Below are 27,169 nucleotides of genomic sequence, written 5' to 3' on the forward strand. Positions count from 1 at the left end.
ACTGAGAGTGTGAGCCAATCAAACAGTGAGTCAGACAGCAGGTCTTCCTTCTCCCTGCTGGGATCCTAGCATTACCTGCAACACACACACACACACACACAAACACACACACCAGATAGAGTAGAATAAAAATACTCTATTATACAACACTGTTTTATGTGGACTCTTGTATGAGGAGCCTGTGTTGGCAGGGAAGGACTCAACATCTGCTCTTTAGCTTAACATTTACTGTAAATCCACACACTGAACACCCTGCAGAGCATCTGATGGTTACACAATTACCTGCAGAGCATGACGCACATTTCATTTGAAAGCTCATATAAATGATACGTATGTAGCCCATTTGTCTAATGTGAATCAGCAGGTAACAGAATAAATAACCTTCACAAGGTACAAAGTCACTGAGGAGATTAGATAAGATACAACGTTAATTATCCTGAGGAGAACTGGTGTGCAGCAGATGCAGAACAAAGTAAGAAAGTGCAACAGAATACCACTAAAAATGTCTAAAAATATCAGGTAATACTTAATGGTAACACTGGTCTCAGTCCGGCTGGGTTACCTACTTTATTTGAAGGGGCCTGCATGCAGCTAGTGTTGGTGTCTAGCTGATGCTGGGCAGACTGGGAACTTCCAGTGAACTGTACCAGAACTGAATCAACGGAGGCCAGTTAAATGACAAGGAATACAGTACCAAGGTGGTTTTCTGTTCGAGTTTGTCTCCTTGCACCTGGCTAAGACAGTGAATAGGACTGCTAGCACCTCAGCTAACCAAGCTAGTTGTTAGCTGTTAGCCTACTTTAGCAACAATAAAGCTATCTGTCCATCAGGAAATCACCCTGGCACTGTACTTTATCATTAAACTGGTCTTATACCATCTAATGATATTTTTACGACAAGCCAAAATTGTTCCACTGTAGTTGAGTTTGATAATTAGGCCATGTTATTAGGCTATAACATGTTTATATTTTGATTAATGTCAAGTTGTCAAGACATGTCAAACAATGTCGACTTTGCATTAAAAAATAAAATGAGTGACAGAATGTTGATGTTGTTTTTTTTTTTGCTGTATGTCACCTATACACCAATATAAAAAGTTTTTTCAAGCATTTTGGGGGTATTTTTAATTGCATATCAGAATTTGTCTTTTGCTAGAAAATGATTAAAAACTTTCGATGACTCATCCTGTACTCTGGGGCGTGTACTAAATTTACATCCAATGAAACTTTTTCTTGTTCATGATGCAATGGTACACGAAAGACAAATGCATCCATTCACTGAAGTGGACTGAGTGTTTCTGGGGGCCTCACTAAACAGAAGCATAACTTTATTCAGTGATTTGGGTGAGAATGGATCATATTTTATAGAGAAAAAGTTTTCTGTTTTTTTCTCTGATGTTGTCCAGTTGCTCAGCTTCTGTTGTCGTTCATTTAATTTAGTTTCCTAATGGACAAATGGCTTTAACATACTTGTTGCTAAAGTAGCTAACTGTAAGGCTGCAGATATACTTGCTGTTTAACCATGTGTTTGCGTTTGCGCATGCGTAGCATTAATTTCTGAGGACGCGCACAACCATTGCTCCAAATGGACGCAGGATATGCGAGGCAGCCATGAAGCGTAGCGATGCGTATGCGAACGTGTATAGTTTCCTCCTTAACGTTAACAGTTGTCTACACACTTTGCCATAGATGAATTGTTAATGTGTCATTTTGATATTTATTAAGAAGGCGAGTAAGCTTTTTTTTGCTTTTGCTTTTCTAAAAAGTGTCAAAATGCATTCTGCTGTCAGCGCTTTGTACCACCATACTGGAACTGTAATATTACTCTGAATTTTATGTCTACACACACTTAATGAGTTAACCTAACTTCTCTCTCTGTGTGTGTGTGTGTGTGTGTGTGTGTGTGTGTGTGTGTGTGTGTGTGTGTGTGTGTGTTCTGATGTTAGGTGTGCTGCAGAGGTGACTGATGGCTCCCAGTACTTCGTGCTGCTGATGATCACAGATGGAGTCATCTCAGACATGGCTCAGACCAAAGAGTCTGTGGTCAATGTGAGTAGACACAACACTGCACATGAAACATAAAACTGTCTGTAGCGAGTAAAATCTCATTTAAATTCTAAACATCATCCAGTCAGTGAAGCTAAATCAGAGCTGAAAAGGAAAGAAGAGAAATTCAAAACAAGTGTTTCAACAGCTCGAGGCTAAAACAGAGGAGTTACAACAGATTTATGTCAAATTAAAGTTGATATGGCAACTGCTGTATAGAAATCTGTGTTTATAGGTAGTTCTGAATTGAAACTGCTTTTATGGTTATCTTTTGTAATTAAAGTACATTTTTTACCCAAGAATCTCAATTTTATCTGTTGTACTTATGGTGTCCTCTATTCTAAAGTCACCACAGATACCTCAGGAAGATATAATGATGCAATGTTACACACAATTTTGGTTAGTTACCTCTCACTTTCTATCAGTGTATTTTATTTTTATGCACATTTTGAAGTATTGCATTAGAAAAAGTTGATAGAAATGGCAAAATTTAAGGGGACAGTTCACTATTGGTATTACCTGCTATTACCATGCGAGGCAGCTAAATTTGCGAGATCACAAGATCGCATGATTGCCAGGCTCCAAGTTATACATTTGTTTCCACACCAGAGGTGGTGCAGCATCTCCAGAGGTACTACTACTATGCAGCTACGGGTGGGTTGCTCTACATAAGTTCTGATGTGATGAAGATTGAATTGAATTAGTATCTTCTTCGCATTCATACATGAACAGAAATGTCTGATTTTCATCCTGTTTTCTGCAGAAATTCTCACTGTTTGAGGTTCGACCAGCAATCTTTTAATCAGGTCATCTTGTTGCTCCCTCTTCTACTGCAACACTATAATGATTTTCCAACTGAGGAACTGGCGCCACCTCTAATGAACCAACTTTGGTAGAAATTTGCAGTACAGGATGAAAACACAGCTAATGACATATGGACCTCCCAGAACCCTGCTGATAGACATCATATATGTGTGTGTAAAGAAATGACAGGACTCAGTAGGAGAGGATTTAACAGATCCCTTCCTGTGCTGTGGTGGTCCCCAGAAAACCTGGAGGATTAACACTGCAGTCACCACACAGAGATGGAGTTATTGAGTGTGTGTGTGTGTGTGTGTCTGTGTGTTTAAAAAGAGTGAAAAAATGGAAATATAAGAGGCAGTTTGCATAACACAGGCCTATGGAATTTAATTACCAGAAAGTAAAATGCATTTTGCTGCTATAATCCCTGCTAACACATTTATAGAGCAGATAATATATCCTTTACTTTGTTATAAGTTTGGTGGCGTGTTTCCGATTTGTTTGGAGTACAATCAGAAAGACAAAGTGGCTCTTAGCAGTGATAGCCACCATGACAGAAGAAAAGAGGAAAGTATTGTCTCCTACAGAAACTTGAACTTGCACTAATCAATATTGTGTATTAACATGGTTGAAATGTGTAATGCCAATGTTAATCTTGCTGCCAGAAATTTGGAGCACTCTGATTCAGATCTAAGATTTGAACTACAGATCAAATACAGTCGTCCAGTCCTGCTTCCTTGAGTTCAAGAGAACCATCTCCAGAATTAAACCAATGCTCCGACACTCTCTAGACCTGACAACTGTAACTCTCAAGTCACTCTCTTATTTCCAACTGGTTCAGAATTCAGCAGCTAGGCTTCAACAACAAGACATCACCCCAGTCTTGGCTTCCCTCCCCTGGTTCCATGTTTGTTTTAGAATCCTGGACTCTTTGGATGGATTGGACTTTCAGCTCAGCGTTCAGCACAATCTCCCCCATGAAGCAAACTCAGCACTCTGGACTTGAGTATCAAACTGCAAGTGGATATTCCTCTTCCTCACAGAGAGTTCAGATTGGTGGTCTCACCTCCTCCACTCCAGTTCTCAACACCGGAGTCCCCCAGGGCTGTGTGCTCAGCCCCCTCCTGTTCACGAGGTACACCCACAACTGCACCCCCCGACATGAAGAAAACCCTATGTGAATGCCACCATCATCAGCCCGATTTCAAATGACAATGAGACTTCATATCAGGAAGAAATCAAGAGTATTGCAGAGTTGTGCACAAAAAACAGCCTACTGCTCAACATCAGCAAAATCAAGGAGCTTATTGTTGATTTTCGGAGAAAGGAGGCAAACACTTGCACACTTGTCTACACCAGTGGAGCTGAGGTGGAACAGATTAAAGAGAACACTTTTGAGTTCCACGGACAACCAGTCATGGACATCACACATCTCCTCCCTAGTAAAGATGGCTCAGAAACATTTCTTAAAGAAACTTAAGAAGACATAATCCCTTTGCCATGTTCTTGACAACTTCTACAGAGGAGCGATCAAAAGCATCCTGACTGGAGACATAACAGTGGAGACATAACAGTTGAGACTTAACAGTGGGTCATTAAAGTTGCCCAGAAGTACCCATTGGTACCCATCTGCCGAGCATCGGGGTTTCCCCACGTAGGTTCGGATCCTGCCGAAAACAAGAAAAAGTTGTACTTCTGGTCAGTCCTCATTTTGACTGGGAAAAAGAATATTCTTACTTAAATACAACACGTCTGTGGAGAAGATCTTGGTACAGCGTGTACACATGGAAACAGTTCATACCAAAAGCTCAAAGACATAAGAGAAGCACTCAGTTTTACAGTATGTCTCATATCAGACAGAATCAGGTATCAGGAGGACACCAGATAATATAAACAACAACATCAGTGTCACAAAAGCTGTTAGGACTTAATCCAAGGTCTAAGATATCTGCAGCTCCAGACACCTAGAGTCTGCACAATAAGTGTCCTATGATTGTAGAACATGGAAATTCTTCAGCAATCAGTCGTACTGGTCAGACAAGGTGCCTGCATGGAGACAACACCCACCTGAGCCACAACCTGTTCACCCTGCTGCCATCAGGCAGGAGATACAGAAGTATCTGCTGCCATACCACCAGACTGAAGAGCAGCTTAATCCCTCAGGCTGCAATACTGCTTCATTCATCCTCAGCACGCCTTCATTTAAATGATTTTCTTCTATATTTTTAATCATCTTTTTAGCCAGCTACATTTAATCAATCACAGAGGGAGCTGCAACAACATCTCATTAAACAGCCTCGTTTTAAATGATAAATAAATCACCTTGTATCTGTGTATCAAGCATGTATACTCATGAATATATATACATACATACTGTACTCTCAAACAAGTTGTGCACAGTGTGTATATGTGAGTTGGGGAACAGCAGTCTGGCTCACACTCCTCCTGTGTTTTCTCCACAGGCAGCCTCCCTGCCCATGTCTATCATCATAGTAGGAGTGGGTCCTGCTGAGTTTGATGGTAAGTGTGTGTGTGTGTGTGTGTGTGTGTGTGTGTGTGTGTGTGTGTGTGTGTGTGTGTGTGTGTGTGTGTGGGCGTATTGGTCATTTTAGAGCTTTCATCATCTGTTTACCCAAAGCAATCGAGGAACCGTTTCTCTGTTGCCAACTGTGTTGATGCATTGTTCAAATAATTCATATATACACATGTATATATATGCAAATTTCACCCTATTTAATGCCTCAAATCTTCCGCAGCATAACGTGTAAATCCCCTATTTATCCCCCCCACCACCCCCCACTTACATCCCTGTAATATCAGTCAGTCATCCACACTGTTTAATAATTTACCAGGGGACTGTGGTAAGCCACGGACAGAAAATGTCAGCTGCAAAACACTTAAAAAGCATCTCACTGGAAAACCCAACCTGTTAATACTGAGGAGCAAAGGCGTACATGTGTGGAGTGTCCGGTTAGATTAGAATGACCACAGGACATTAAAGGAACTCAAGGGACATTTGTTAATTTAGTGCTCCTGAATAAAAATCACTGACATGGTGCTTACAGACAGGATCAAATAGACTGTCCAATCAGAAGACCTCTCCTCGTACTACTGTGTGCTTAAAGGATGCTGTAATTCTTGCATCATAGCAACAATCTCCAACTAGAGGAGCATTTCCTGAAGAAAAATGCAAGTGACTGCTGTGTGCACTAGTCTCCACAGCGATCAGTGCTGAACAAAGGTCTGGCTGCACACGTTATCATTCTGCTATAGGGGAAAAACACCCTGGCTTGTTTGTATTACTCTGAACCAATCACAGTCTTTATGGGCAGCGTTAAGCCCAGGATGCAGCGATGGAGTCCCTGTAAACTAGTGTCAGGGGGCAGAGATGGGAAGTAACTAAACACAAATACTACTTTACTGAATATCATTAGATTCAGAAGTATTTGCGCTTGATTACAGTACTATTACTTAAGTATTTTATTTTTCTGACAGCCCCTTACTCCCTACATTTAAACATAAATATCTGTAGTTTCTACTACACTTAAGTTTTAATGCATTTGATGGGAATTGTTGACTATTTTCATTTTGCATCATTGTGTACCGCCTTCCCAACATCAAGACCAATATGTACCTAAATAGATGAAACAATAACACAAGATGATTCCTTGGTCTCCATTAGTGCATATCATGGACGACACATTTAACAAGACATAAAAAGACAAAAACAACGCAACAAAACAAAAATGGTGTATCAAGACGAAAACAGCTTAAACAATGTAACCAGACAACAAGATGAAAAGGGTGTTAAAGATGTAAGAAGACAAAAAGAATGTAAAAAACTGAACAATATGTAACAAGATGAAAACGCTGAAAACAACATAAAAGGTGTAACTAGACAGACGAGACATAAGACAAAAACAGTCCAAAAGATGTAAGAAACAAGACAAACAACAGAGAAAATATAACAAGATTTAAAAGACATAAAAGATGTAACAAGACGAAAACAACATAAAAGACACAAAGTGAGGACAAAATGACATAACAAGACATAAGAGATGGAGAGGGAGACTGGACCATGGACAAAAGAGGAGGTACTTTTATGCTTTGAGTACACTTTACTTGAGCAAAGAAGTTGAATCAATACTAATACTTTTGCCAGTCTCTTTTTTTTACACAAGTTAACTTGAGTACAGAATATGTATATTTTTGCCACCTCTGGTCTGAATCACTGCTAAAGAAAAGATAACAGCTGCTAGCTTGTTTACATTGGTACCATTAGCAACCAGTTGCTAATCTGCCATTTCCAGCATGTACACTGTACGCAGCTCTGAGGTTGTTATTGTTTCTTGGGGACTTTGAAAACACAGATAGATTAAAGACGCATGATTTTTAGATCACTTCTGAAAGGATGCAGTAAACTCCCTACTGATACATCCAGGGGACACAGCCATTTGTTCCCCCGATAAGGTGGCATTGTGAATAACAAATCTGTGTTGAAATCAGACTTCACTGTCAAAAACAAACAAAAACCAGGCACCATTTTCTACAACAACAACAACAAAAAGCATGTTCCAATACATAGTTTGTCAAATGCAGTATGCCAAAATATACCAGGATATACCAGGACTGTATCTTGCAGTGTGCAATGCACCATGCTTTTCTAGCAGTTCTGACCCACAATCCTTTGTGATGGGTATAGTAGCAAGAGTGTCATTGAGGATGTAGTATGTCCCAATTGAATGCGTACTGAATGCAACAGTACATCCTTTGTAAGAGCAGATGCAGTACATCCTACAAGCAAAAAGAAAAATAATGTGATTTGGAATACAGGGTTGGTCTTTGTAAATAAACTCACAAGGCCACTGTCATGAATGATCAGCTCTGATCAATGCTGTATTCACTCATGTTGATGATGACTGATGATGCTTTACCATCCAGGAGACGCACCATATGAACTAAACAAACCTCAAGTACATGATCATTTCACCGGCTGCTATTTTCTTAGAGTCTTTGTAAATATTTCACACATGAGATCCCATTTTTTTCCAGAATAATCTGTGAAAAGAAAATGTTTAAAGGAGCAAAATGTAGCAATTGCTCATGTAGAAATGAGTGCAGCAGTCCAAATACTGAGTTGGAGCCATAGTTTATGGTTAAAACAATTGTCCCCAAACCCCCCACCGCCCTGCAGGAGCTCAGACGGAGCAGCAAGCTCATCATAAACTGACAGTAACAAGTGATGATAGGTTCTCCACTGTAAGTTGATCAGCTGTTTATAGCTGTCAGTTGTTTTTCAATGTAAAGTTAAACCTTAAAATAAAAGCCCACTGCTCTGAAAATACACACTCTAGACAATAAGTTAGTGACTGACTGTCTCACTGCCTGCCAGACTCAATTAACATATTGCTCAATTAATCATTTTAAACATTCACACCTTCTGTTATGACAAAGATCAGACATATTACTGGACAACAAACTGAATTTTTGTATGTCATGGTGATATGACATTGTTTTGTGAACAGTTTTCAGATTTGAGATTTGAGTTTAATTTTCAGATACATTTTCAACATCCATGAATGTAACCAGAATTATAACCAGATAAGATCAAACACAAGTTGAACACTACAGTTTGTTGTGAAACAATGTTATGAGCTGTTGATGTGTTTCATGTAGTTACTCTGTCTTGAGTAACTGCATCATGATTTTTGGAAAGAGCCAATGGTTTTGAATTTTTCAAATGTACTTTTTTGAGCACTGTAAGTTGATGGCCAGTTATGTTGTAAACTCTGCCACTCACACCAAACAAATCTAGATGGATAAACAACACTACTGTCCAGAAGGATAAAATGTATTTTTATTTTTTACTTATTATTTACATTGATCTTGCCTTTAATTTAGTTAGAAATCCTATACAAGCAACTTTATAAAGTGCACTCTCTGTGTCTATCAGATACCTAGACCTATTTACAAAATCTGTTTCCATGGAGATGTGAAAGTCTGTGCCTTTCAAAGAAGAAGTCTGGCTTCCTCTTGTTTAGTTTCATAGAGAACAAATGGTTTAACATGCCCTCTTTCACACAACTCAGAAGTACTGTTTGTTTTTTAAAGTAGATAAGCACCTTCTGTACTCTGATGAAAGACTACATGTTAAAGGAAACCAAGAAAACTCATCTTATTTCATGAAGACACACGGTTCTGATTCTGCCTCCACTGAACATTATGTCTGAGAGAGAAGAACCTGGAAACACTTTACAATAAGGGTCCAGTAATTCACATTGGTGATGCAGTAATAACAGCTAATTAATAGTTAAATAATGTGTCCAGTAATCATGTACTAATGATGTTCATGTTAACTGTGGTATTAATTAATCCATTATTTAATAGTTTACAAAGATGCTATTGACATTAGTTAATACAATAAAGTGAGGAGGATGCTTTCCAGGTCCTTCACACTTAAAAGTTAATTAATGCTATAATAAGCATTAAGTAATTTTTTAACAAATATCTCTTGTTAACTTGATTAAAGGTTTAACGTATTAATCAGGGTACTAACTAATATTAATATACACTCACCGGCCATTCATTAGGTACACCTGTTCAACTGCTTGTTAATGCAAATATCTAATCAACCAATCACATGGCAGTAACTCAGTGCAATTAGTCATGTAGACATGGTCAAGACGACCTGCTGAAGTTCAAGCTGAGCATCAGAATGAGGAAGAAAGGTGATTTAAGTGACTTTGAACGTGGCATGGTTGTTGGAGTCAGACAGGCTGGTCTGAGTATTTCAGAAACTGCTGATCTACTGGGATTTTCACACACAACCATCTCTAGAGTTTACAGAGAATGATCTGAAAAAGAGGAAATATCCAGTGAGCAGCAGTTCTCTGAAAATGCCTTGTTGATGCCAGAGGTCAGAGGAGGAGAACGGCCAGACTGGTTCAAGATGGTAGAAAGGCAACAGAAACTCAAATAACCACTGGTTACAACCAAGGTGTGCAGAAGACCATCTCTGAACCTTGAAGCAGATGGACTACAGCAGCAGAAGACCACACCGGGTGTCACTCCTGTCAGCTAAGAACAGGAAACTGAGGCTACGATTCACACGGGGTCACCAACATTGGACAACAGAAGATTGAAAAACGTTGCCTGGTCTGATGAGTCTTGATTTCTGCTGCAACATTCAGATGGTATGGTCAGAATTTGGAGTAAACAACATGAAAGCATGGATCCATCCTGCCTTGTATCAACAGTTCAGGCTGCTGCTGCTGGTGTGATGGTGTGGGGGATATTTTCTTGACACACTTTGGGCCCCTTAGTACCAACTGAGCATCATTTAAACACCACAGTCTACCTGAGTATTGTTGCTGACCATGTCCATCTCTTTATAACCACAGTGTATCCATCTTCTGATGGATACTTCCAGCAGGAAAACACAACATGTCACAAAGCTCAGATCATCTCAAACTGGTTTCTTGAACATGACAGTGAGTTCACTGTACTCCAGTGGCCTCCACAGTCACCAGATCTCAATCCAACAGAGAACCTTTGTGATGTGGTGGAACAGGAGATTCACATCATGGATGTGCAGCCGACAAATCTGCAGCAACTGTGTGATGATATCATGTTAATATGGACCAAAACCTCTGAGGAATGTTTCCAGAACCTTGTTGAATCTATGCCACCAAGAATTAAGGCAGTTCTGAAGGCAAAAGGGAGTCAAACCTGGTGTTAGCAAGGTGTACCTAATGAAGTGGTCGGTGTGTGCATGGTTATCATGTATATCATGAAGTTCACAGCTAGACCATTTCTTTAAGAGAAAAATGCTTTTGCAAGTGTTCCTTAAGGGAAATAATTGTCTAATTACTTGTCCATCCTGCAGCTTATGACTTACCTTTAACAGAGATAGAGTTCAGTGGATACAGTCCATGGTCCTGTTTGCTCGTTCCTTTGTGTTCATGTACACAGATGTTCATTAAGTTGTAGCCTAACCTTTAATTCTTTGTGCATGTTATATAAGCATTATGTAGCCTAACCGAAATTAAGCATGTGTTAATGCTGAATAAGTATTACTTAACCATAATTAACAAGGACTGTGTGTTATTATTCATCTAGTTGATTAAACATTGCCACCCTCGCTAGTCGGCACCAAAAATACAAGTTGGTTAAATTATTATTTTATTAACACCATTAATACCATAGTTAACATGAATGCCATTACAAAATGATTACTAGACATGTTAGCTGAGTATTAATTAACCGTTAATTAATGCTTATTACAGCATTATTAATGTTAATTAATGGATCCATATTTTAAAATGTTACCAAGAAACTTAAGGACAAAAAGATGGTTGATTGTCAGATGACGATGTTTAATAATCCCCCTGACATTTTAACTTGCTATGGAACAGATTTATTTCTCACAGGAGATGTGCAGTGTCATGATGGGCTGCTGAGCTGAACTTTAGGTAAACTCATATAGTTAAACTGATCTGCTCTGAGTGTCTCTTTTGCAAAAACATCATTAATGCCCAGTCACATCGTAGAACCCTGCTTCAACATTTCCTGTCACATTCCAAAAGAATATTATATTGTAAGATCTGACTCTTGAACTCACAGTTATTTTTTAGAGACATGCTCTAAGAATGAGCAGGCGATGAATCCATCTCTGGATCCTCTCAGCAGGACAGCTTGATCCGTGCTAGATATAAAAAGAGACTTCTCCTCGTGTGCTCACTGTTGGAGCACTATTGAAATGCATGGCTGACTTTCTGAACATTAATTGGCAAAATGATTGGAGTTAAATCACCAGATGAAGGAAGGTAAAGCCTGGAAATTATTCTAGCTGAAAGAATAGCGAGCCCTCGCTGGGACCTATTATTCATGTGCCAGGGCGAAGGCTGAGGTCAGGGGTGAACGCTTGTGTGTGACAGAGAACGAGAAATTAGAGCAGAGATGACGGAACTGAAAGGGCATGACAGGAGGAGAGGCACACAGTGGAGTATAGAGAGTCAGAGAACAACATGGGCCATGTGTGGTGAACTTATTTATAGATTCATTTACCTCAGTCACCAGTTTAATCCAGCCGGTCTGGATGAAAGGCGTGAATAACACACCAATGTCTTTTACTGTAATATGTTACATTTCTGCATTCAAATGTCTAAAAAGGCTATACACACGTTATATATTTTGTTGAGTTGTGCACTTAGATTATCGCAAATGTTTCCAACAATGTTCAATGTAGAGAAATACATCATTTATTCAAAGTAACGGTGCGTATCCCGCTAGTTGTAGTTAGCTAGTTTCTAGTCCGCAAAAAACAGGATCCATCAAGTACTTCAGAAAGTGAAGCAGGACCTGTGCACACATGACTTAACTTAATGTGAATGTAACTTTAATATTACTTCGTTCATGAGCATTTCTGTCACATCAGATAGATTTTCATCACCTATGGTGGTTGCTTAAAAGTAGAGATAAAAACTCCCATGATCCAACACCTCACAAGCTCATTTAAATATGTCTTATGAGCCCCCTCGCGTGTTTAAATAATTTTGCATGTTGAAAATTCCTTTTTTGCTTTTCATGGGTCATTTCACACCATTTAGTCTGTAATGGCTTATGCAGAGACAGGGTGTCATTTTACACACAAATATTGTAGATAAAAATGTAAGGTGACGTAGTATAAACATCAAGAAAGTGTGTATATGTAGGAGGTGAGATGGATGGGTCAACACACACACCGTGTGTGTCTGGTGTAAAAATCACAGGTCATCGTTGATTTATCTAAACTTTAGAACATAACGTAACTTGTGTAACGTATTTAATAGGGGTGTGATGATTGCATGCATTTGATGCATCGGACTTTAATGTGTAAGATACAAGTACATCAGTTCAGACGGCCTGTATTTGAAAAAAAAAAAAACATGAATTAGAAACAAATCAATGCAGCACTAGCGAATCGATACATCTCATTAGCATGTGCATATATTTCATTTTTGGCATCACAGAGCTGCCACTGTAACTTTCCTCTATTTTCTCTCTCTTCCTGTCTCTGTCTGCACCGCTCACACTGGACGTCTGCTGCTGTGCTCACACAAAACAAGCGCTTCCTCCTCTCTCTCCTGTGTCTCCTCTTCATTTACTTAAAACAGACAGTGCTGAAAACAGCGACAGAAGTGACACTGTAAAGGTAAACTTTAATAACAAGTTAACTTTCATAACATCTTAACTTACGCAAGTAATGTACCTGTTTTAACCCAAACCACGACCTTTTCCCTTTAAACATTTTAAACCTATCCAAGCTGTTTTGGTGCCTAAACCAAACCAAACTGTGACCATTCCACAACGTTAACCATAAAGTGATGATGATGACGGTCCCCTGACTATAATGACGAATACAAAACTCATCCAAAACTCATAAAATGCGCTGGACTAAATGGTGTTAAATGACACAACAAAAATCTTAAAATATGTAGAAATGACACTCAAAATGTTCATGAAACGTGTATCAGTCTTACTTGCTGACATATACATGTTTCCTGTAGAAATAAGCAGAACTGGAGGGACTTGTTGAGGACATTGATTGGTGTTCACAGGAGCCTAAGTGTTCCTGGCCTCAGAGCTCCCAGTACAGTACCACAGTACTGAGGTGGTTTTCTTGACAGGTTTGGTTCCTAATCAAGGTAATGGCAGTTAGCGGTTAGCTACTTTAGCAGCAAGTAAAGCTCTCTTTCCATCAGGAGACTCAGTAAACAACCTCAGCACTGTATTCCCTGCTGATCTCAGAGGCTGTGTTTGGTCTCGATCCGACTGTGCTCATTAGGAGGCTGCTGAGTCCGGTTTCGTTGCCCTTATGGTGAGCTACCTCAACAACAAGTGCAATAAAGCTGTCTGTTCAGAGCAGCAGGAGAACATCAGAGGGAAAAGCAGAAAATATTTTCTCCTTAAAATACGATCCAGATTCACCCAAAACAGTGACTAAAGTTATAAAGTAGTGCTTCTGTACAGTGAGGCCCAACCCACAGAAACGTTCCACTCTGACAGCATCATAAGAAAGAAAGCATTTCACTGGACACTAATTTTGTGGGATGAGTCATCAAGATATTTCAGTCATTTTCCAGGAATTACAAACCATTAAAAATACCCTAGAATACCTACAAAATGACGTTTTTTTTCATTGTTGTTTTTGTTGCTGGTGTAATGGTGATGTATTGTGCGAAATATATGCGATACAAACACTAAAACATCGATTTTGACTTAATGGGAACGTACTATTTATACACCATCCCATGACATCATGTTTAATCTCGGAGTTCTGAGGATCAGTTCACTTTAATCACGCAAGACCAAAGTATGAAAGACTTTCGAAAATTAAAGTGACAGGAGCAGAGCTTCAGTGTTGTGTTTGCTGAATCATCTTTGATACTCCTTTCACTCTCCAGTCAGAGCCACACAAAACACTCTGCAGATTCTGTCACTCAACATACAGAACTTCCTGATGTGTGCCTGATTCACCCTCTGTGACGCTTGAAAAGCTTCAAAAGCAGACGTGTCGCTCCCAAAAGCGGATAAATCAACTGCTCCTCTTGTGATTTTCCTGCTCAGAATGAATTCAGCTGCTGTTTTGCCCAGGTCTGCTCCCTGGTTGAGCAGACCTTCCACACATCACTCACCCCCAGTCAGAGCCAAGCCCTCCGAGGGAGCGCCATGTGGGGATTAGCCTTTTGAAATCAAAATTTATTATAACCCATTCTGTTCCCGCTTGTATCATCCCTCCTTGCATCTTTTCTTCTCTCTGTTCCCTCCAGCTCATCTGTCTCCCCACGCTGCTAAAAATACATTTCACGTATATTTTGGGATATGTTTTAGAATGAACAAAACTGGGCCACAAATGTGAGTAGCTTTCATTCAAAAAATGTTTGAAGATAACAGAAGATTAATGTTGTTGATCCCTGCAGGGAATTCAAGTAGTTCAACTGAGGATATTAAACATCAGGAACATCAAATTACTTTGTACAGCACAAGGATGTATTACTTTGAATAGAAATGAAAAGTGTGAAATGCGTGAATGACATCAATGCACAGCAAGACACACATCTTTTGACAGGATGCATCTGCCAACACAGATATATTTTGAATGAACATCACTTATGAATTCATTTTGATGTACTTTGTGCATATTTTGAATGGCAGCACTGAACATATTCTGACATTTACAAGATACAAAATCTTTTTTCAGTGGGATTCAGCATTTACTTTAAATGGATTTTCTCTTGTTCAGGTAGTATCTTTCTAAAGGACCAATATTTAGCAATCGTGTGAGCAAAAATGAGTCCTGCAGTCCAAATATCCATAGATCATATATTAACATTAACATTGAATTCCTATTTGATGTACCATCTATGGTTGAAGCAAATTGTTTTCCCCCCACCACCTCCTCCCCAGACTCTCAGCTCAGACAGGCTGCAGGAGCTCTGCAGGAGCTCTGCAGGAGTGCAGGACATACACAACACGATCAAATTAAAATAACAGGCGAAGATGAATCCTCCTCTGTAAGATGATCAACTGTTTAGAACTGTCAGTTGTCTGTTGATGTTAAGTTAAGGCTGTTATTCTGAAAACAAAAGGCCACTGCTCTGAAAATACACACTCTGGAGTTCAGTGCCTGTCTGTCTCACTGCCTGCCAAACTCTATTAAGATATTGCTTAATTTAACCGTTATAAACAGCTATGCCCTCTACACGATTATTAATGCTGTCCTATGACTCATAAACACACTCACTCATTCTGCAAACATTTGGCATGAATTTGAACTCTAATTAATTTGAAACAGGCAAAAACAGTTATTCTGGTCAGGAACAGAAATTTCAGAGGGGGCCACCGCAGCTGTAGTGTTGTTGTCAGAGAAGGGACTATCTTAGCTTAGCATATTTCCTTGATCTCTGATGACACTGTGCGCATTTTATGATTTATTACAGTCGATGTATTAAGGATTTCTCCTTTAAAGAAGCCAGGTAATGGCCAGGGTAAAAACATATCCTATACATGTAATGCATTGAACAAATATATTAAAGAATAAGGCTGATGAAAATGTATAATTGTCATAACAATTCCCATGAAAAGATTGTAGTTTATTTTAGTCCTGCTGCCCCAAATACAAGCCCATCTATAAGCAATCAAATCTGTATTAATCCACATCTGAAAGTAGTCCACAACAAAAACATTATTTATTCTTGTTTGAGTAAAGTTATTTCAAAATGACAGTGCCCCTCTGAAATCACTGAGTGTTTGTTACTATATATTTGTGCAGTGTTTTCAGTAGAAACCAGCGGTCTTTGGACTGTTGGCTTGTTCATACTACACACTTGAGGAGTGTGTGCGTGGTGTTACCTGCTGGTTTCATTTTGGTACCCATATTAACCAGTAAGAGCGTCCAAACAGCCCGCTGGAGCAGTGCGACTCATGCACATGTCAGGCTTGCCTATTTTTTTCCTCATGATGCGTGTGGTTCTCAGCAAAAATACATATCGACATGATATCAGGAACAGGACAGCTCTCATTGTTTACATCTGTGCAGTATGTCACAGACATGAAAAAATCAGTTGTAGACAGTATTTTTTTTCCTCTCTCTCTTTTCTCTTCTTCCTCTTTCCATTTATTCCTCCCTCCCTCCCTCCCTTTCTGAACGAGGGGGAAAATCACTGATTGCGTTCAGAAAACAGCTATTTTATTCTCTTCACACTTTTATGCAAACTCCCTGTAAAAAGACACCACAGCCTGTGTGGACGCCGCAGCCTTTGTGGACGCCACAGCCTGTGTGGATGCCGCAGCCTGTGTGGACACCACAGCCTGTGTGGATGCCGCAGCCTTTGTGGACGCCACAGCCTGTGTGGACGCCACAGCCTGTGTGGACACCACAGCCTGTGTGGACACCACAGCATGCGCGAGCCGCAGCAGTTCTCACACACTGCTCCAGCATGAGGGTGAACAAGTCGAGAAAGCCACAGACAGGGTTGGCAAGTCAGAAAGTAGAGTGGCACACAGACTAACACATTGTTTTTGTTTTTTTCATGGGATTTGTTGACAGTCAGAAAAGTATAGAACAATACCAGTTATATTTTATGAATTATGCCACCAGCGCCACCTTGAGGTTGATATCTGAGGTTCTTAGTGAAATATCTGAACAAGTATTGGATGGATTGTCATAAAATTTGTTCCAGACATACATGTTCCATTCAGTATGAATTGTAATAACTTGGTGATCCTCTGACTTTTCTTGCCTGCTGTCAGGTAAAGGTGGCTGTCTTTTTGTTAGGTCACCATGGTAACTTATGCTGCACACCAGACCTGCTCTGAAGCAGAAGTGTACTTACGGCAGTGCAAACTGTGTGCATCATGTTACCACAGGACCCTACATGTATTCAGCTGCTGATGCAGAAAATCATTTGCTTCAGGTCATATTAACACTTTAAATTTTAAACAGAGAACGTTTTTTGCCTGATCCTGATTTACATCCTTGTCTGCTTTGTACTGCAGCTAATAGAACAGCCATTTGAATTTAATTGATTAGTCTATTAATTTTCATGACTGATAACATCTAATCACTAAAACTCTTTTCAATTTGATTTGGCCAGAGACCAAAGTGATTTCCATGTCTCTTTCATTATGGGACAGTGTCAGACTTAAATGCACTTCTCTCAACCGCTCTCCATTTTAACAACCTGTTCCTCTTGACTGAAGTAGGCAGCATGTGATCAGTCCATTTTGTTCAGAGGAGTCATATGATGCATTAAATGACTTATGTAAAGGCACACAGAGCCTGAAGAAGAGAACAAAGAAAACAAAGAAAGTTCACCGTTATGATGCTTGCTATCGCTGACTGGTGTTTTAGGATTTGTTGAGCCAGCTAAAGCAAATAAAGCCCAACAATGTGTGTTTTCACACCTGTGATGTTTGATCCGGACTTTCAGACTTTTCGGTTTGATCTGGACCAAAAAAATAACACGTGTGAAACCTCCCTCAGACTGTAGTCTGGACCAGAAAGCTGGCAAAAAGAGGTGGTCTCAGTCCGGATCGAACTGAACCATGGCTCGCTTTGTTTCTAGTGTGAAAACATTTTTTGGATGGTTCAGACTTTCAGACCAATTACAGAAAATTACAACAAGACATCATCAGAGCTGGATGAAAGAAAAACAAAACAAAATGAGCCGCGGGAGCACATGGGGACTGGAGGAGACCAGATGTTTAATTTAACATTTGGGCTGACGACTTTATGAAGTCGACACTTTTCAGTTGTTTCACTTTGGTGCTGCTGGTAGTAGTGACATAGTAGTAATAATATTATGGTGACAGCAATGTGAACCTGTTCATCTCATTTGCCGAATTGTAAACACACCAACGTCAGACGGACGTCCATCATTGTTTAATATAAGGAGACGCAGCCCATGTGGGTGATGACCACAGGAAGTAGGTGTGACAGTCCGCCTTGGTGAATTGCAATGTGAAACTAAAACTAACCAGACCAGGTGTAAACAGCGTCTCAAAAAAATTAACCTTGGTCAGGACTTTTAGGTGTGGAAGCACCCCATATCAAACTGGCTTTGTAGTCCAGCCCTCTGGTTATTACAGGGTGTTGATGATATCCTGTCAGAATTTCCTGTAACTTGTCTGAAAGTCCGAACCATCAAAAAAATGTTTTCACACTGGAAACAAACTGACCCATGGTTCAATTTGATCCAGACCAGGGCTGCTTCTTTTTGCTGCCCCAAAGTCTGGCTTTTTGATCAGAAACATGATCCCGGGAAGGTTTCACACGTAAGTTTGGTCCAGATCAAACTGAAAAGTCCAAAAGTCTGGACAAAACAAGATAATTGGGAAACGCCCTTAGATTTATTTATTTATTTATGGTAGCCCATCCGCTAAAACATCTTTGTTTTCTAAAGAGTGAAAACAAATGTCATCTCCATATTCCTTATTTTCTTAATTTTATTTCCTTTTTTTCAGTTGTTCATTAAACAAACAAAGACAAAACAACCACAGCCCAAAATCCATTTAGTAGATTGTTTTACCAAGTGCTGTTTCCAAGATAAGCAACATTAATTAAAGTTAATTAAAAACTATTAAGGTTGTTCAAGTGCCAAAGTGTCTTCTGCACCAACTTTCAACATGTGTGTCCTCCTCAGGGACAGAGACAGAATACATTTCCGTGTATTAGACAATGATGCTGATGACACCATACCATCACTGCTGGTCTGACAGTTACAGGCTGATGATTAAAAAGTGAAAGTTTATCTTTTTTCTTCACTGTGTTTATCTTCAGACCCCATGTACTGACCATGTATGTCCCTGTCAGGCCACTCGTGCTTTTATTGTGAGCCATTTAGACTACTGCAATTCCCTTTTTACTAATTTACCCAAAAAGTCAATAATGAAAGTACAGCTATCCTGAGGCCAGAGTTTTAACTACAACCGAGAAAATGGATCACGTTATGCCACTGCTTAAAACACGACACTGGCTACCTGTGTACTTTTAAATTGATTTTAAAGTTTTTTTTCACTTGATCCTAAAGCTTTGATTGACCTCACTCCTCCATACATCAGGATCTTCTTTCATTTTATGTGCCAGCCAAATCACTAAGGTCCTCCACTGCTTCTGTTTCAGCTAAATGTTCCTTATGTGTCTCATAGACATACAGATGAGAGTGCCTTCTGTTTTTATGCCCCTAAACTATGGAAATCATTGTGTCTGAACTTTAGAATGGTGAGCTCTCTCTGTATTTTTAAGAGAGAAGTAAAGACCTATCTTTTTATTCTATTTTTTCATTTTTAATTTGGAGTAATTTTATAACTTTGGTCTTTTAAGCATTAATCATTGGTCATGACAAACTTTTTATCCTTAGTGTTTCTTTTACTTCATTCTTCTGACTTTCATTTATAGTTTTTTTAAACATTTGACTGCTTTATTGGTGTAATTTTATTCTTGCAAAAGTTTTATTGATTTTTCAAAATCTCTATTATTCTTTGTTTTAGGGCTGCAAGTAACTATTATTTTCAGAGTTGATTTATCAGTCGATTATTTTCTTGATTAATGGTTTAATAGTTGCTTGTTTTTAAATGTCAGAAAATTGAAAATTGTCTGTCAGTGTCTCCCAAAGCCTAACATTTAGGATTTACTCTTAACCCCACAGATATTCTGTTTATTCTCAGAGAGGAGAAAAGAAACCAGAAAATATTCACATTTACGAAGCTGGAATCAGAGAAATTTGACTTTTTTTTTCTTAAAAAACTGTTCAAACCAGTTAATTGATTATCAAAACTGTTTCTGATACAAAATAGTGTCAAAATGGCAATTCATTTTATAATCAATTAATCGATTAATTGCAGCCCTACTTTTAATTTTGTTTTGTGAAGCACTTTGGGCTGCGTGTGTGTATGAAAGGTGCTATGAATAAAGCTGAGTTGAGTTGTGATCGTTGTGTAACCTTGTGTTTGCATTCATGTAGTGTTAATTCCTGAGGGCGCACAACCATCGTTCCAAACGGACGCGTGATACGCGAGGCAGCCATGATGCGTATGAAAATGTGTTATTAAAAGCAAGTATGTCCTCGGCTTTAGTGTGTGTGGAAATGTGTATCAGATGTGGAAGAGCTGGAGCAGAGTGGTGTGTTATTTCTATACATCCACATACCTCTGAGAGTTTGAGCCCTGTGCAGAGTCTGGCATGTAATATTGAGGGCAACAGGAGGTTCAGCGTCTCTGCGGACCCCCACCCCCCTTCCCCACATACCAAGGTTTGCCCATCACACCTGAACCCTCCACCTTCACTCTTTCTATTCTATCTCCTCCCTCCTTCCACGTCTCTGTCCTGTCCCGGTCCGTCTCCGTCCGCTACCTCATACAGACGTGTCAAATTATTCCTTCCCCCCTTCTTCTGCTCTTTTCCCCCTGCTGCTCCCGACCACCATCTGCCACGTCTGTGTGCCATGTGGAGCCTCACCCGTCTCCCATCAGCATCCCTCCCTCAGCATCCGTTCTTTCCACTTTAAATAAATATAAATATGAAAATGGTTCCTCTCGGGAACGCCACAGATTGTTTGTCACTCGCTCATCTGATTTGCTTTGTTGATAAGAAAACTATAAATAGACAGAAGGACGCAGAGCTGCGATGTTTTTGCAGTCAGGACATTTACCTTCCTTCCTGTGGCCTATATAAGCACTAATGAGGTTCGGTTACAGAATAAGTTATTGTTTCTTCCTTCACTTAGAGAGCAGTGGGGAACAGATGTGGCACAGAAGGACCACCAACCTGTCTCTGGTCTGAGCTCTTTGTTAGTCCCTGAGGACGGCTGCCTGACTCGTCAGCAGCCCGTTCAGCACTCATGTTCCCTCTGGTCTTAGTTAGTTTGCAACATCATGGACATATTGAGGCTCAATTATGAAGAAAAATGTTTATAATGTAGACCACCATTGCATTCTCTCTTCTGTACTAAAGGGCTGTATGGATTTATGAAAAAAAAGTTTGGGGAACACTTTCAATGAAGGTCATGTCTATAATGTAGGGCTGCACAAACTCCTTGGAGGGTCAAACCTGAAACTTAATAGTGGATCACAGGCCAAACATTTATTTCAATGTATTGTTAACTCTTTCCCCGTCATCGATGAGATATCTCATCATTTAAGACACAATGCTTCCCGGCCAGTGACAAGATATCTCATCAACTGCTGTTTTCACTGCGAGGCGATAGGGGATGCTGTGACAGATCATCTGTCAAAAATTGTCACTCTAAGAAGAAGAGAACCGCTGGAATGAGCAGCAGCAGAAGAAGATGAAGGTGAAAACATTGGTGCTCAGTGGCTGATCTGTGGGGCAGAGAGTGTCGCGACCTGGCTGCAGAGCCCGGGCACTGAGTGGGGCTGCTCACGCTGCAGCCCCTGACAGCCGGGGCAGAGAGTGCTCCAACCCCTGGGCCTCTCGGACAGAGTGTTTTGGGTGGGGGACGCCTAATGTTAGCCACACTGGTGACAGTGATGTCACACGTAATATGAAGTTATAAAAACCAAAAATAAAAATGTGAAGTCGATGTTCAGCTTAGAAATGTCTCACACAACTTTTGTTTCACAAAAGCACTGTTTTCTCAGCTTTGATACAAACAGGCCAACATTCAAGTGCTTATAAAAAATAATGAATGAAGCTAGACTATATATATGATTTTATAATACAATATATAGAGATTTATTTATATATGTATATATATATATATATATATATATATATATATATATATATATATATATATATATATATATATATATATATACATATATATATATATATATTAACATTCCATGTTGGTGGATATGTAGTCTGACTCATCAGGTGCACAGACGTCTGCTATTGTTGGCTGGCTTACTTTCAGTTGTCATTGCGACATCTGTGCATATCTGCGTTTTCAAAGCCCCCGGGGAACAACAACAGCCTCCAAGCTGCAACCGACACACTGAAAATGGCAAATCAGCACCTGGAACGCAAATGTTACATACGTAACAAAGCTAAGGCTGGAGGTGTATTTCCTGTTTAACTTGTGTTTGCGTATGCGTAGCATTAATTTCTGATGATGCGCACAAGCATCACACCAAATGGATGCAGGATACGTGAGGCAGCCATGAAGTGTAGGGAAACGTAGGGATGCGTAGGGATGCGTATGCGAACACATAGTTAAAGACAAGAATATTTCCAGCCTAACAGCTGCTACTTTTTGGGGTGATTTAGACAGTTTAATGCCAGAGTTTGCCTCCTGATGTGCAAATGTTCCACTAAAATAAGTTCAGCAGCAGCACCATTGCTGCATCCTGGGCTCAGCTCCACCCAAAACGGTTGTGATTAAAGAAATGCAAACAATAGCACATGTATAAATGTGGAGCCAGACCTTTGTCCAGCGCTGAGCGCTGTGGAGAGACGTCTGACTATACAAGACTAGTGGAAAAGGCCTCACATTTACTCACTGCGCCAAGTGTCACTGTGTCCACCATGCTCACATTATGAAAATAATTAATAATTAGAGATCCTATATTTAAATAGCTTTTTTAGATCATATTTGTGGCCTTTTGCCTTTATTGGACAATAGAAAGGAAAGGTGAGCGAGGACAACATGCAGCAAAGGCCCACAGGCAATAAGACACCTAGGAATCTACCAAGTGAGCTGTCAGTGCACCTCTTATAGAACATTTTTACCTTATGAAATTAAATCTGCATAATTGATAAATGAAATGATTTTTAAAAAATAATTTTTATGTTTAATTTAATGTAATTAATGTAATTCAAGATTGTTTTTTTTTAGCTGGAACCATGTGGTGAACCAAATAGAATTTAAAGGTTAATAATCGCACATAACAACAGGGTTTATAAAGTATTATCAGAGGTTGACATGCTGTTTTATTAGGTCAGCATTCATAATGTTTTATTGTTCCATGTGATAAGAATGTTTGAAAGAAGTCCTGGGCTACACAGCACATTATAACTATCATAACTTTAGCCAGTTATAAAGATACATAGAGAACTGCTCTAACCTGTCATAACAGATTATACTGCAGGCCTAATAGGCTATTCTCTATGTGTCTTTATACCTGGCTAAAGTAAGGTGGTTATAAGGTGTTGTGTAACTCAGGACTCAGGTTCTTCTATGTCTTCTCTTTCTCTTTGACACGGTGCTATAAAGCATTATGAATGCTGAACTTAAAAAACATTATTTCCATCACTTATAAATTACAAACATTCTTATGTTCTGCATGATTATAAACATTTCTTAAGAGTTTTATAAAGCCTTATAACTGCATTATAATGTCTTATGAATGTGTCATGCATTATAGACACGACCCTCATAAAAAGTGTTAAAGCTTCTTTGGTCGCTTCACCCAAGATTAGACAAAAGGCTTGTCACAGAAATCAGCTGGAAGCTTCATGTGAACACAGTGTTATTGTAAAAATAAACAAAAAAACTTCTACGTCTGCAAGTATAGAGGTTTATTTCAGTTGTTGTTTAGAGGATTTGGTAGAAATGAATGTACTTTTAGAGGCTGAAGTTTTTCCTGTGAGACATAATTAACTTTGTTTACACTGGAAATGAGTCAAGTTAGCCAGACAGCTAAAGTTTTTTGTGGTGCTTGTTTATAATGAATTCCAGTAATGACTGAGAAAAACTGAGGTTTTGTTTGCAACTGTTGTGAAAAAAGATAATAATAAAACACACTAACTGAAGACTGACACAAGATCTTCATATGGGAGTGTCTAACTTTTTTTTTTTTATCATAAAATCAACATGTTTGACAATGTTTCTCTGCACTCTCTCTGCACACACTCACAATAACTTAAGATTTTATTTAAATGAAATAAAATACAAAACTAAAACAAATACACCTGCTAGGAGAAATATAAAAGGAACCTGTCACCTTGTGTTGGATTAGGAGGCTGTCGAACTAAAGCAAATTAATTTATGTACAATCTCATTTTTCTGTTGTTGTTTAACACTCAGACACAGTTCACGTCCCAGGACAGAAAAGATGCCATATTAAATACTTTTCATATATATATTTTTTATTTTGTATTTGTGTCACTTTGACAGGTAAAGACTTTCATCTTGAACTGCTCTATAAAAAGCAGCGTGTCTAAGCTGTTCAGCATGTGAATCACAGTGTTCATCTACATAACAGTTAAATGTTGTGTTTGTTGCCTGCAGCGATGGAGGAGCTGGATGGGGATGAGGTCAGAGTGTCCTCCAGGGGACGCTTTGCTGAGAGAGACATCGTCCAGGTAATACATTCTTCATACACTGTGCGCTTCAACCCTCATGAGTCACAGATTTGATGTTTTATCATCGTGACCAGCAAGGAAACAACACTGTATATTCTTGGCATATTATTTGAGGTTGCATTCACATGCTCTGTGGATAGGTGGGAATTCATTCTTCTGACTTCGGTCATTATTGCCAGCCATTCCTATTTCCCCGGGAGAATCATGTTTGTCATTGCTCTCTCCTGGTTTCCTCCCGGGGTCACAGTTCTCCTGTATTTTTACCCATTTATGGTGAACAGAGAGTACAAGGGAAAAAATATACTTAAGGAAATCTCAGACATCCTGGAAAGAAGTCCTGTTTCTTATGTTCAGTTTTAAAGGAAAGAGGCACATTTTTCCTGAGAATGGCATAACGAACACCCTTAGGGAAAACGGTTGTAAAATATAATTTTTTCTGTGCTATTTTAGTCAAATGTAGCTAAATGATGTGGTCCCACTATGTTTTACAGATAATAAGTATCAGTTACAAGTCTGAAAAAAATGTGTATGTATTATTTTCTTATTTTCATGCTTTAAAAATCACCAGAATAGAGGAAATGATCTGGTCCATGAAACCCTGCTTTGGTTTCAACATTCCCATAATTTTGAGGTCTTAAATTTGGAAAGTATGACTTTGTTGTGTTATGAATGTCTAAGCTGCAACGTGGAAACATCATGGATGCGATAAAGGATAGGGTAGGAGTAAATTGTTGTTGTGCTTTAGCATCTCGGTGATGGTTGGCTGAAACTAGTGTCCCAGTGAATATTCATGTTGCTCTCCATGTCTGCTGAAACAGCCTGAAGCTCATAAGGGGTCCTAGCAGCGTCGCTGGCTGTGGACCGTGATTGTTTTTGGTCAGATTATTCTTTCTCCTTCTTCTTATTTTTCTCCACTAAGAGTGTTTGTGCAGCAAAAACTGCAAGATGAAATTTCACCAAAATTAGTAGGAGGGTTGCAAATTCCACCCACTAATCAGGCAGCAAAAATGACACTCATTGACCTCAAGGTGGCGCTTTAACAAACAAGTTTACTTTTTTGCAATTATCTTAAAAACAGCTTAGCATAGACTCAAAATTCTTTCACCATTTTCACTGTTCATTTGCATCTTTTCTCAACTAGTCTGTTTTTGCAAACTCCTCCCAGACCTTTTGGCCAATCAGCAAAAAAAAAAAAATGAGTCAGCATCATCAGCAGACTTTGCTGATCTAAACTTATCAAAAGAATTTTGATTCATCATTCCTTTTGGATTTTATGAACCAATCAATTTTTATTGAAATAGCTTCATTTTCTACAATGTCTAGGGGGCGCCACAAGTGCAAAACATTTATATCTCATAATTGGATTCATGGTTTTGTATGGAAATCCTTCTGCACAGTCTTCAGTCATGACTCAGTTGATGAAACAATTTTGGTAATAATTGATTAAAGTGGGCAGGACTTATTACAACAATTTTTAATTTTCTAGACATTTCACAATCCAAACTTGTAAAAATCAGCTGTCCTTCCTACAGAGCTGAAATTTCTTCAACACATCTGCTGAATTGTGACAGAAGTTTGTCTCACTGCAGCCTGAGGTCAGTTCAATTCAAATGGGACCAAAATCAACACAGACATTCTGTAGATAGTTGAGATCAAGTGTTTCAAATTGAGTTCAGATCAGTCAAACGGTGAGTCTGCAGTTATATTTAATGTCTTGCTATTATTTGTACTGTACGCACATTTTTTGCTCAGCAGTTTGATGAGACGTCACCAAAATATTTGGCAAAACACCTGAAACCATCAGAATGATGTGAGATTCTTGTCAGAATTTTATCACCAAGATTTTGATTCTTTTAAGTGTTTTCAGTTTTAAAATATAAAAATATTTCAGTTTTTGCACATTTGATATAATTGTCTCAACTTGTAAGACAGGAATTATTAAATGGATTTGTTAAATACTTGATTCTGATTGGTCAATTAAGCTTTCTAAGGTCTGTTATTTCTGTATAGCAGACCGTTGCTACGCAGAACAGATTGTTGCTATGTATAACAGACCGTTGCTATGGACACGTTCTGATCATCTGGAGGATGACTCTGGACTGGAGGAGCTATAAAATCATTGTTAAATCACTAAAATGATTTGAAAATTAATATTTTGTCAAATTGTTGCCCTTTTTTGTACATGACCACGTAACAAGCAGGTTAATGTGCAATGAGCAGGTCACTATTACAAAATAAAGCCATAAAATCATTTTAAAATTAACGTTGTCTCACACAAATGTGTGCCAAATATTTTTTTTCAATAACCATGTAATAAATAAGATAATATACAGTGAGCAGATTATTATTATTATGCTTCATGTCAGGGTCCTGCATCACCTTGTCAGGGTTTCTTTCACAATGATGACCTGCTTACTGTACATTATCCCTTAATTACTCCACAAACTTCCTGCAGTTATTGTGTTCACAATTTGAGTTTATTTTATACTTTATCAGTTGCACTGGACTTTTTATT

General features: G+C 39.0%; 1 protein-coding gene across 1 annotated transcript in view; it reads left to right on the plus strand.

The window, feature by feature from the left end:
- LOC146331061 (copine-9-like) overlaps window positions 1–27,169 on the plus strand; it is a 295,949-nt gene that overhangs the window by 263,408 nt on the left and 5,372 nt on the right. The window contains exons 18-20 of the mRNA XM_084726649.1: window positions 1,946–2,048; window positions 5,309–5,366; window positions 24,581–24,654. Coding sequence (XP_084582775.1) covers window positions 1,946–2,048; window positions 5,309–5,366; window positions 24,581–24,654 — 235 coding nt within the window. The remainder of the gene's footprint in view (window positions 1–1,945; window positions 2,049–5,308; window positions 5,367–24,580; window positions 24,655–27,169) is intronic.

The sequence above is a fragment of the Lutjanus erythropterus genome, chromosome 2 (assembly GCF_056507025.1).
Source record: "Lutjanus erythropterus isolate fLutEry1 chromosome 2, fLutEry1.hap2, whole genome shotgun sequence".
Lineage (NCBI taxonomy): Eukaryota > Metazoa > Chordata > Actinopteri > Lutjaniformes > Lutjanidae > Lutjanus > Lutjanus erythropterus.